Genomic DNA, 13,141 nt, shown 5'->3' with positions numbered 1-13,141 from the left:
AGTGCTTCATTTAATCCCTGAGAAAATGATACCTACAGCCTTTTCATAACCTCTAAGCAGTGTTTAAGTAGGGTCTTGTTTTGGCAAAGGAAGTTGCTTTCCTTTATTCAGCAGGAACTGGAAAACGCAATCCTCTTTTTTTATCGCAAAAGTTTTAATCTGACAGATCTCACACTGTTAAAATAACAAACGGAGAAACACAGCGGGTGCATCCCAAAGGAGTCTTGAGATACAGTTTAGCTGGTCTTGAAGAAGCTTGGAGATGCTTCACGGGATCTTGGTCTCGTCTGAGCACCTGGTCCTCTGTGGACTGACCTGTCACAGTATCTACCCTCTTTGAATCGGCCAAGGCCAATTCGAGGGTTTTTGAGCCAGACTGGGCCACTTGATCTTTCCATTATACGTCTCCCTAAGACTTGACTACGTCTCCCTGGGGATCTTTGAAGGCCTTGAGGGAAATAGCCAGCTTTAACCCCTACCAGGCACCACTTTCAAAGCGACTTCCTGTGCATTGGGTTACAGGGGTATCCCCACTTAGGTCTCCATCCATCCCAAACCCCTTTAGTCACCCATTAAAGTGGACATGCAACACCTTGATCAGGATGGACATGCTCCATCAGAGATGGGGCCCGGTCCAGCACTCTTTTGGTTTTGGTGGGAGAGAGATCCTAACGTTTATCGCCATGAGTGCTAAGAACTGGTTCTCAGATCTCAGCCGGTGGTCTTAACGTTGCCATGCCAACTTGCCTGTCTTCAGACATCCCCAGTAATTGTACACAGTCTGGGACCAACCTTTAAAGGTTTTCTTTTGGTGTCTTTTTCTTCTGTGTATCTACCATTTTGTGTCAGCTAAGCTACTATCACACCATATTCCACCGCAAGAATTTTGAGATTCTCACCTTAATTAAAAGAGCACTGTTTTACTAAAGTTCACTGTGACTTAAACTGCTATTCAATTCCCAGATTCTGGAGTGATTACACTTTGAATTTGAATTGGTTAAACTTGATGTTATACAGTGTGCAGTGCAGCATGTGTAAAACAGTATCTGTAGAGTAAACATGCAATTTAACAGCCATTTTTTTTGTTTTACAAATGAAAGGTGGTCCTGATGGGAAGAACATTGCCACAACATATCTAGGAGATCTCTAATAGTATATTGAAGGTGTGGATTTTATGCTGGTGTTTCAGTAATTTTTATAAAAACGGAATATATTATGCTAATATAATGCGATTGTGTCTGAGGCACAGTTTGATGCTGTATTTTTATGACAAACCACGCCCTGCTTTCCTTGACCCCACAAACCACTGTCTGAAGGAATCGTGCGGACATCGACGCCAGCTGTGCGTAGCACCACATAGACAGATAGTGGGACGGGAAGTTAGGCGCTGTTAAATTTCTATTTGTGTTGTTTTGGGAGCAATTTTGCCAGTTACATTTATTTATTCCTTTGCACGGTAGATGCCATTATTGTAAAATTGTATAATTTGTATGTTTCTTTATTAATATTATCCAACGCGTGATTCAAAAGTTTGATCTCCTCACATGTTCCTTCACCAAATAAAATATTTTAAATTTATATATATATATATATATATATATATATATATATATATATATATATATATATATATATATATTGTTTTGTTTTGTTTTTGTTTTTACCTTGAGGAATATTAAAATTTTGCTTGTATGATTTTCAAGTTTGTGATGTAGAGCTTTTTTTCCCAGTGCAATGCTACTTTGGAATTGGTCTCATTCGAGGCAGATTCTATTATTTATTTATTTTTAAGGTGGGGAGATAACCAGGACCATAGTCCATACAATGGGGCCGGCCTTATTATTAGCCAATATGTTTTGAATCTGTGAGTGATAGGGGAGGGGGCACTCCGTAGGCCAACCAGTTTTTAGATGGAGCCAATGCCCTTGTGGTCATTGGACTTTTTTCCTACCCATTATGGTTCTTTCATTGGACGACCTAATGGCTTAGAATTGTATAGAGGAATAGAGGAATTGAGTCATTGCTATGGAATGGGGGGGGGGGCTGTGCTTTAAGATTGAAATGTTTTAATTTATTCCACTCTTGAACAATGAAATGTTCTTCATTAATAATAGAGCTTTTCACACACCCCCCCCCCCCCCCCCCCCCCCCATCCATTAAAGGTCCATCTCAGCATTAGGACGTAGGAGACTGAACAGCAGCCTTGTAATCTCTCTGCTTTTAATGAAATGCTTTAGATAACTGTATGCACCCTTTTCTTTATCTGTTTATGACCAGTACTGAATTCCTTATATAATAAAGCCCTTTTTAAAGGGAGTGTACCGCATACAAGCTTTTAGCTGTGGTTTAAATCCAACCCTTTAAAAATGTTAATGCTGAGCAATGTACCCTACAAAATTATAATAGAGAAAACTCCAGTAAAATTTGTTTCAGTTTAAATATTCTTCCCTCTGCTTGTGTGTGTGTGCGTGCGTGGTAACTGCCCATATCTGGTATGTGGTTGTTGTGAGAGAGATCCCTGGAGAAAATGGGGCAAATGGGTGAGAAATTATTATTACACAAAGAGAGAGAATTGTTGCTCATATGCAATGTATGAAAGCAGGAGTGTGCCATTCAGGCTAATGAATAGAAGGAGTATATTTGGACAGAGGGATGATGCTGCTGAAGATGGATCCTCTCAGTGTCCTTTATTATTCTGTTATCACGAACAAACTTTCATTCAGACCTGAGAAAGGAACCGTCAGTCAGATTAAAAGGGTGGAAATGTTGCCAACAATGAAGGCCGCAGAACAGTAAAGTAGGACAACTGTACAACTATTTAATTTGTTTCTGTTTTTTTCTTTTTTGCTACATTGTGGAAATCTGTTTGATTTGCTTTGTTTTAACTTACTGAATGTGTTTTGCCTGACTGTATCAATGCTGATGAAGTGTTCAAAATGTGTTTGCTTGAAAATTATATTGAAAAGGTTGAAATATGTATGGGGAATCGTTATGCTTATGCAGTATATAAATGACGTTCAGGTTCTATGGTATGGACATTGTCTGGCAAGTAGGATTGTGAGGGACAATGGAGACTGCAGTTCTTCAAAGATGCTTCTTTCCTGGTACAGCTGTTCTGAGTGAGCTGCATGCCCATTTTGTGATTACCAAGATGGTGACAAACTGCTGGTTATGAGTTTTACCACAAACTTCAAATGTGTCGATATTTTATTTGATATCTAGATTACATTGTTGACAGTGCTTTGCCAAAGAAAACAGTTGTTCTTGAACAAAGACATGGGCAGAATGCTGTTCTAAGTGATTCTCTTGCCATTGCACAATGTTTTTTGCTCGCCACGTAGGTTTGCCACTGTGCCCAAAACCAGAAATACATGGCATTTTGTGAGCTCAAGTATATCCTCTGCTAGCTTAAGAGATGAGCAAGAGACAGCTTTTATGTGAAGGTAGCACATGCTGATTGTTCAAGGGTGTGAGTACTGTACATCAAGACAGCGGTTTGGCACAATACAGTATTGCAGTTCCAAGACCAAAATGGCCAAGAAGTATTTGTTACAATTTGCTTTACAGCTCATGGATGCTGAAATGTTTGTGAACCAGAAGAGCCACAATCCTTTTTGCGAGTCTCTTAGCAACCCCTATGAACTGATGATTTATTAAAACTTTAAGAGTTTGATTTTAAACCCGATTGTGTTGATATTATTTGGCTGTCTGTGGAGATGCAAATACTGCACATGGCTTTTATTTGAACACATCAAAAATCTTGTTCTGATGACATGAAATTCCATGCAGATTTATGATCACTTATGATGATGTTGTAATGGTAAATACAAGGAAGAACATCTTAGCATGTTTTTTTGAGGTAGTAAAATACGACTAGTAAATATGGAATTACTTCAGGGATTGTGTCCTCTAGTCTGGTGTTTTACAGTGTGACTGCCTGACCAAAGCCACCCTCAGGCTGGACCTCATCTAGTCAAGAACTACAATAAGTCAGTTCAAGAATGGTCAACATAACTGGTTATACAAAACCCAGAGATATTGGAAACTAGACTGATGAAGTGATTCATCAGCTGATATTATACTTGGTGTTGGGTCTGTCAGTTAATGTGACACACTCAAAAGCAAGCTAAAGTGGCAAATATAAACCTTATGGATATCAGAAGCCTTCACTAGACAACAGTAACTAAGACCATGGCCTCAAGAAGAATTGGCATGCAAGGAGTCCACACCTCCATGGCTATTCCCCTATATTAGCTCAACAGTGACTTTTTGCTCCTTGAGCTATATCCAGGAACTTGTTTGAGGGCAAACATGGCCAGATTGTATTCTGATACACCCCTGCTATTACAGAGCTAGACGAAGGGCAAAGCATTTTGAACAGAGGGTATTGTGTACCTCAAAAGACGGAGTCACCTACAAGAAGGTTTTGGTTACCTGTGGGGAACCTGTATTGTGAGCAAGACGACGGGAGGGCAGGTTTAGGTCAACTGATGGGTAAAGGGGGTTAGAAGGTGAAAATCAAGGGACAAAATGGGAATCGATCAGGTTCAGGTAAGCTGAATTCAAGTCTGCAACCCCCTGGGAAGATATGGTTTGGCCTACAACCCAAAACTAGGATGTTGACATTGGACCTCAACCTCCCTAATGTCAAAGTCTTTTGGATGCTGCAATGCTGCAGTTCTGTTAAGGGAATTGCTTGAGTTACATCAACTGATTCATATCTATGTCTAGCATGTTTTCTGAAGGATATGCACTTTCATTCTGCCAGTTGTTTGATATCAGGATTGGATGCTTTGAAATCCTTTATCCTAGCAGAATCATGTCCTCCATTTTCGTTAGTGGGACCTATCACCCTATCTTCCTCTCATGTCTTACACCATCACCACTAGTTCCTGACACTGATTCAACATGAGATGAGCCAATTTGGAACAGCAGGTCTATTGGGGCCTATTGGGACCTTTCAATTCCATAGTTGTGGTTAGGGGCTTTTGTAAATTTACAAGGATAAGACTTGGAGGTGTAAAAGAATCTGCCATTGAAAGCACCCCTACTTTGGCTTAGTCAATAGGAACTCAGGCCTCTTCAGTACTGATGCCTCTCATACATTATCCCCTATGCTCTCCTATTACCACTACTGTCCTTCCAACAATGGCCTTCTGACTCTACTGTGCTACTGTCCATTCCAAGCCTTTATCAACAGGGATTTCCCCACTGAAAGTCAATGCAATCTTTCAGGAATCTATGGTAATGAGTTTTCATTGTCTGGTGTACGTTGGAAAATGAGGTGATCTTAATTAGACAGAAAACAACAAGAACACATCGTTTTCCCTAAGTAATTCATCTTAATTGTGTAACTGCATCTCCTCTCGCGAGTAGTTTTCTACTTTTTCTCTGCGTGTAACATTTTACATCAGAGAGCGTACCCTACTGGGAGAGCAGTGGAAGGAATTACAACCAAGTCCAACAGGTTGACATTTTTTTTCCAAGCTCTGCTTTTTGTTAAAACACTTTTAGCTGCTTGGGAGAAAATAAGGTCTGGTTTCAAAGTTCCTCAGACCGTAGTCTCCTCCCCCTCTCTCTCACTGAACACACGTTCACCCTCTACACCTGCCCAACCCTCCCCGTTTCCCAAAAAAAGCTGATCTCAGATGAAGTTAAACACTATCCCTGTGAAAAACGGTAATGCGGTTTTCTGGAGGAACATATCCCAACGCTGTGTGATTTTTTTTTTCCCCCATTCACTTACTTTCCCTTGTTTTTGAAATTGATCAGGAGAGCCCCAGGCAAGGATTCAGTTTTTCTGCTGCCGTAATTACCAGTAATCCAAGGGAAGTGGACTCAAAGTGTTTTGCTAAGGTTGGACTCTCTGTCCACACGTATCCCCCACCCCCCACCCCATCCCTCCTCCCTGACTACCTGTCGTCGTCTTCACCCACACACTGGCACCCTGATAAGGCCGTGGATGTCTCTTGGTTTCATGGGAGAGTGGTCTGCGGTCCTGGGAACCCGGTGAGAGGTGTGATGCAAAGTCTATCTTCCTAACAGGTGAGTAAATCTTGAGGGCTTTCCGTCAGGTGTCCGCTTCCGTGCACCTGCACGCTGGAACGATGGAAGCTGTCGCCAAAAACCGAGGCATTTGTGCAGCTGTTGATAGTCCATAAAAATTTCAAGAATTTTCAGATTGGCTGCAATGAGATTTGAATTTTTTAAAGAATTGTCGTAGTTTTCTTTTTTGGCGAATATAAGTGTCCAGCAAACTATACTGCAAACCACCATGAATAAATATGAACTGCTATAAACCATAAAGATTTAGACATAAGGGGTAAGGTCTCCTTTGCTAATTAGTAGGAATACTCAGATAATCAGCTAATAGACTTAAAATAATCTGATCTGATTGGAAGCCAACAGTTCAATATACTGCAAGTAGGAGAATGATATTTTTTATGATAAATCTATAATATCGCAAAGGAAAAACAAAATATTTATCAACACATTGAATGTGAAATATATATATATAAAAAAGATGTATTGACATTCCTAACTAAAATACAATATAGAATGCTTCAGACATTTCAACCTTATGCTTCAAATGCTTTAACCTTAAATTTATTATACATTTATTTTATTTAATATTCAATATATCCTTTACATTTAGGGAAGAAAACTTTTCTCAAATTCCTTTTTATGGTAACACATCAATTGACCGAATTTTGACTGTTTCTCTTGACCGAGGTTTGTGTTTATATCTACATATATTGCTTAGACAGTGGAAACATGAATAATTTCTCACTTTCATAACAGCAAACATCACTCATCAATATACTTCAGAAAATCTTCTGCACGCTATGACATTTTGTGGCTTTAGGTGTACTGAGGTTCTTGGAGTTTGAAAGCTGAGGGATGATACGCGGTATCTCCACATCATGTATAGAGATTCCTAATGTACCGTATTAAGCTTTATAAAGTGCCCTAAAGAATCCTGGAAAATGAAAGGATCAGACATCATTTTGTACCGCATGAGTCACACTTGAAAAGGGCGTGCTAAAGCAGCACACAACCCCCTTTCCGTCATTGTGACCATTCCAGTGAAGTGCACAGTTCATTGAGTGTAACTAATGCTTTCTTAGTAGCAGTCTTTTATTAGACTACAGAAGAGGTTCATCATTCTGGGTTTTCCATTATACAATTATACCCTGATGAATAATCAATTTCTTCAGGAGGAACAGGACTTTGTATATTACTTGTAGTTGAACTCTTGCTTATATATTAGCAAGTAGCAGCTAACGGTTTGTTCCCCAATGTCTAGCTATGCTAACTAGTACTGTGATGATATGATATGAAAATTATATGAAAGATAAGATTAATTGAAAAATAATAATACCTGTACAGAGTGCTAGTGTTGAGCAGAGGTCTTATGGTTTATACTCCTGGCACAGAGGAAGTAAATGAGTTACAGGCAAAGCTAGCATCACGCCCTGTCCAACCCAAATGGATTCAAAAGTGTGTACAGCAGCTAAACATTCAGGTAACCCTGCTTACAAAGTTAGATGAAATATAACATAGATGGTAAAGTTGAAGTAGATTGGCCTGTTATACTGAGAAATCACTGTATGTCCTACTTCAGAACAGAACCTTTCTTTAAAAAAAAAAATACTGTGCAGAGCTAAATGTTGCATCTCCATAAATACCACATTCAAGTCAATATCCAAAAAAACATTTTTGAAGCAGTTGTGCAGGAAATACTTCATTATATCATTATTCATTAATTCACTTAATTATAGGGGGTCAAATACTGACAACCCAAGAGCAGCACATTTATTTACTACAAAGAAAAAGCCTCAATTTTTTCCCATTGTAGAATTCAGTAAAATAGTACAGAATTAAATATATAATTCTGGATTCATTTCTTAAAGCACTAATGTTAGAAATTTAAATATTTCCTTACGTGAAGCTAACATTTCTTTTCATTATCTTAAGTGAAACATACTTTAATTTAAAAGATTAGCTGCAGCTCTTGCAGTAGCGTGAACTGTAACAGACAGCGAGATGACCCAAGCTAGTCAAAACAGCATTGCCCTTCTGAATGGTTAATTGCCCCTTAGTTGTCTCGACGCGCCACAGTAGATAGTACATCATGCTAAAGTAGCAGCGTGCCCTTGAAGCCCCGCGCCGGTGCTTTCTGAGCGGCAGGAACACAGAAGGTACCTGGCATGGCATGTCGTTGCCCACTTGCACAAGAGCCCCAGAGAATGTGATCTTGGGCACATTGTTCCCCGTGAGATAATGGGGCCTTTTCAGAGCTCGGCTAAGGACTGCCGTGTCGCGAAGACAGAGAAAGACCCAAGAGGGGGGGGGGGGAGTTATATATCAGTGATCCATACCCTTTCTACCCCCTTTTCTCCTATTTCCCAAATCCATGTGCTTTTTTACTACTTTATCCACAGTGGTCATCAGGAGAAAAGGACATATTGAACTGACCTGTGGAGGTCTTCCACTGTACACTACCAACATTTCTGGGTGCCCCTGATGACCCACAAACTGCACTTGAATTGGCTGCACAAATAGGAATTGTCATCAAATGTATTTTATGTGTATTTTGTTAGAAATTAAGTATGAGTGAAAAGACCTATAGGTCTAGACTAAATAATAAACAACACAAAAAGTACTGAATTATGCAACATTTATGCATTTTAACTCCAAGAAAGCATGTTCATCCCGGTCAATACCTGAATCTAACCTTACACACTAAGAAAAGTGGGGTAGTGGTGTGATTTTGACGTTGTCTGCTGCTTACTTTGCTTGAAATAATGAAGAAAATCACCCCCGAATCCGTTATTCTCTTCCCTGGTTCACTAGGATGGTCAAATCAAGCATTCAAGTTGTCTTTACTTACATTGTCTGCCTGCTGTCTCCAAGAGGTTAGTGGCTCTCTTTAATTTCATTTGTTGAAGTACATTAATTGTTAAATATTAGAATGACATTTTACTCAAAAGTCGGTAATTAAATCGCTTTTAAAATGCTAACTGCACTTACAGAAAGCATTGTACCAAAGTTTAAGAGTAGGTTGAAAGTCTCAATGTCCTCCTTGAAGGATGAAGTACTTGTAAATAGTTCGACTGGCTGATAGATATAAGAAATACATTCATGACCGGAAGAGTCTAAGTAACAATACTGATTTAAATTTCTCCTTCCATCCTTTAGCTCTTTCTCAGAGTATCCTGTACCCTTTTGGACAGGCTTATGGAGATTTCGAAACTGCTAAGATGGATGATGGAAGCTCCCCAGAAGTGAATCTCCTCTTGCCATTCATCTTCTTCAGTGTTCCTTATCGCTCAATATTTGTGAGTTCCTTTAAAAACTATTGATCGTTATTTGCAGAACACATTCAAGCCTACTTACCAACAATTATGATTATGTTCCTGTAGGTGAACAACAATGGGGTCATCTCCTTCAATGTCCAGGTCAACCAGTTCACACCTGAGGCCTTCCCACTCACTGACAGCCGTTCCTTTATTGCGCCCTTTTGGGCGGACGTGCACAACGGCATTCGCGGTGATGTGTATTACCGTGAGAGCATCGACCCCGAACTCCTGGAGAGGGCCACCCAAGACATCCGCAAGTATTTCAAGGCCATGACCACCTTCAGTGCCACGTGGCTCTTCATCGCCACTTGGCATCAGGTCACATTTTATGGTGGCAGCCAGACCACACCAGTAAGGACGATTATCAATCTAGCTGTTCGATCCCATAAGAAGTATGTGATGGTTGAACATTTCAAATTCACAGTTACCTCAGGCATGATCCTCTCATGGTCTTCTCTGTTTTTTTCTCTGTGTCCGGGCAGGTGAACACATTTCAGGCTATACTCATTTCTGACGGTCTTTCCTACTTTACCATGTTTAACTATGGTGAGATTGCCTGGAGTACAGGCACTGCCAGCGGTGGGGACCCTCTCACAGGTTTGGGAGGTACCACAGCACAGGTAATCAGGAAGATATCCCAGGCAATCGAGCCTACATCAAACAACAATCAAAAGCAAAATACGTGGCTTAAAACTTAAACAAATCTAAACTCTGGTCAAATTAGTTTGTGTCAGCTTCTCTCCTATATTATCCCCTGCTATCCAGGCAGGTTTTAACGGTGGGGACATCAGCCGCTTCTTCAACCTGCCAGGATCACGTTCAAATGAAATTGTCAACATTGAGCAGACCACTAATGTCAACCAGCCTGGACGATGGCTCTTCCGAGTTGACGGTGACCTTATAGACCCAGCCAACGGGTGCAGTTATAACGGTAAAATGTTAACGTTGCTCATTTCTCTTTCTTGATTTTTTTTTTTTTTTTTGGAAGCCCAAGCTCATGTGTGTCTATAATTCTCCTTTAAATTCTAGGGAGGTTCTTCCGGCGTGGGGAAGTGTTTTGGTTATCTGACCAATGCTCTCAGAGGTGCCGCTGCTTGGATTTAGACAATGAGGTCATGTGTCAGGAAGCGCCGTGTGGACAGCTTGAAACCTGCGAGCAACAAGAAGGGGCGTACCACTGCCAACCCACCCGCACCAGTACCTGTGTGGTGTTTGGTGACCCCCACTACCACACCTTCGATGGCTTCCTCTATCACTTTCAGGGTACATGCTCTTACCTGTTGGCGCGGCCCTGCTGGGAGACTCCGGGATTGCCGTCCTTCAGTGTGGAGGCCAAAAACGAGAACCGTGGCGTTGCCTCGGTTTCTTGGCTGCGTGACATAACAGTGGAGATGTATGGTCACCGTGTCACCTTGCTCAGGAATAGCCAAGGCTCAGTGCAGGTGAGCTGACAACTTGACTGCAGGCTTGGTCCTTCCACAGCAGGCAAAAAAATGCTAAAAATCATCTGCATGCTTTTCAGAGCACAAGTAATTTCATGTAGCATTCATGATATGCAAGAGCTTTTTGTTTTTCTACATCTGCATGTTACTCACTTAACATTTACTAAAAATACACTCAATATTCTTTGCTAACAAATTTGCAGTATCTTTACCATTTGAGTACCTTTATTAACAAGAAAATGTCATATCTTTCATTCATCAATAACCTCCTTTAGCAGTTATAACAGCAGAGAAAATTTGAGGCATTGTTTCTACAAAGTACATTAAATACTATTCTGTCTCATGGGATGAACCAGTTAACTAGTGATTAGAAGTTAAAGGACAACTTAGAATTTGACTATGCCATCACCACACTGCCAGTTAATAGGATGTCAGACATGCACTGTTACATACTCTTGACTTATATTTTCATTTATAGTTGTTCACTCAACCTTCCAGTGCTTAACAAGAATAAAAAACCTGCAGTTTATGAAAAAAATTGAAAAGTGGTAAAAACCTTTGTCTGGTAGTGTATGAACAACATCACTCAAATATATTCCAAGTTTATAAGTAGTCAACGGGAAAAAGTGCAAATCTCTTGCAAAATCAAAAACTCCATGTGCTGCTCCGTGCCCCCTTCAGGTGGACGGTTTGATGAAGACCCTCCCCGTGCAGCTGCAGCTGGGGGCTGTCCGGGTCTATCAGTCCGGTGTGGCTGTAGCTGTGGAGACAGACTTCGGGCTGCTCGTGACCTACGACGGCCAGCACTATGCTTCCATCTCCTTGCCCAGCTCCTACTTCAACAATACTTGCGGCTTGTGCGGCAACTACAACGATGATCCGGCCGACGACCCCGTCCTGCCCGACGGCTCTCTGGCGGAGAGTGTGGTGGAGCTGGGGGGCAGCTGGCAGGTAGAGGACGCCGACTGGCGTTGTACAGACGGCTGCACCCACAACTGCAGCGTCTGTGACCCGGCCATCGAGTCCTTCTACTTTCGTTCTGACTACTGCGGCATCATCAATAAGACGGACGGGCCCTTTCGGGACTGTCGGGCAGTAGTGGACCCCACTGCCTTTGTGTACAGCTGTGTCTATGACATGTGCAGCAACCGGGACAACATCACCACCCTGTGCCAGGCCATCCAGGCGTACGCTTTGGCCTGCCAGGCCCTGGGCGTCACCATCCGCACCTGGAGGTCCCGGACCTTCTGTGGTGAGTTTCTCTCCTTTAATCTGTCCCATTATAACAGGCTACCAGCAGTTCTGTTAGGCCTATACACTACTGACTGGCTAATATTGTGGAAACACCTAGCATTTTTGGCATCACGCTTTAATAACTAATACATGAATACTGGAGGTAATCTTAATAAACAATCAAAGAATGCTTACAAATGTCATACATTGGTCAATTGAATAAGTTACTGGAGTAACTGGAATAAAGTTTTGCAGCTTCTAAAAATTAGAAATGTTTCCACAATTTTGGCCACTAGTGTAAATCTAAAAGTTTTCGATGAAAAAAAATGAGCCATGATAGAATTTTCCGAAATAAAATGACAGACGGTGCTTAGGAGTACTTTATGCCATAACGTAGGGCTGGGCGATATGACTGAAAACTGTATCACGATATGAGTGTTTCATATCGGTCGATATCGATAATTATTGACATTTTTTATGACCCATTTAAAATAAAGACCAGGAGAAAAATATATTACATTTAAACATTTTTATTTTAAACATGTCAACAACCATGGAAAATAAAGTGTTTTTAAAATATGTGCAGTGTTTTGTAAACATAAATAAAACTGACGTAGACTGAGATACAGTACATCTGTAATATAAAAAAACAAACCTGATACAGTACAGTAACATTGTTTGAAATATAAAACCTGCAGAAATATGAAAAAGTAACTCTTCAAGTTATTCTTACTCTAATCATACTTGAAGTTGAACTATTCAAGTATATTTTCAGTCCAGGTTTTGTGCTAGGAAAAGACACACATGCAAACACTAACGAGGAAGACGCGATACGTAGGGAGCCGGAACCCGGAAGTGCGCCGTAAACACAGAGAGGAAAGAGAGAAGGGGAAACAAAAGACACGGCAGACTCGAAACGAAACACGGGATACGCGAAAAACCGGACAACATGACACATACAAACCGAAAGGATACAGACCTATAACTTAATATTCAGGAGACGGGGGGCGAGCGGCGTTAGGGAAGGGCGAGGCGACCGTCACAGTGATTCACAAAAAACCGGCAAAACTTCCATAAAGCAGTTGTTTTGCTGTGCTACGACCA

General features: G+C 41.0%; 1 protein-coding gene across 1 annotated transcript in view; it reads left to right on the top strand.

Annotated features, from left to right (window-relative positions):
- The window catches only part of tecta (tectorin alpha), a 42,214-nt gene that overhangs the window by 15,619 nt on the left and 13,454 nt on the right, over positions 1 to 13,141 (top strand). Inside the window, exons 12-18 of the mRNA XM_023805330.2 lie at positions 8,857 to 8,918; positions 9,202 to 9,341; positions 9,426 to 9,713; positions 9,845 to 9,982; positions 10,128 to 10,293; positions 10,392 to 10,804; positions 11,486 to 12,056. Of these exons, the coding sequence (XP_023661098.2) occupies positions 8,857 to 8,918; positions 9,202 to 9,341; positions 9,426 to 9,713; positions 9,845 to 9,982; positions 10,128 to 10,293; positions 10,392 to 10,804; positions 11,486 to 12,056 (1,778 nt within the window). The remainder of the gene's footprint in view (positions 1 to 8,856; positions 8,919 to 9,201; positions 9,342 to 9,425; positions 9,714 to 9,844; positions 9,983 to 10,127; positions 10,294 to 10,391; positions 10,805 to 11,485; positions 12,057 to 13,141) is intronic.

The sequence above is a fragment of the Paramormyrops kingsleyae genome, chromosome 18 (genome assembly GCF_048594095.1).
Source record: "Paramormyrops kingsleyae isolate MSU_618 chromosome 18, PKINGS_0.4, whole genome shotgun sequence".
Lineage (NCBI taxonomy): Eukaryota > Metazoa > Chordata > Actinopteri > Osteoglossiformes > Mormyridae > Paramormyrops > Paramormyrops kingsleyae.
The sequence above is the reverse complement of the archived record's forward strand: the minus strand, read 5'-3'. Positions and strand labels throughout refer to the sequence as shown.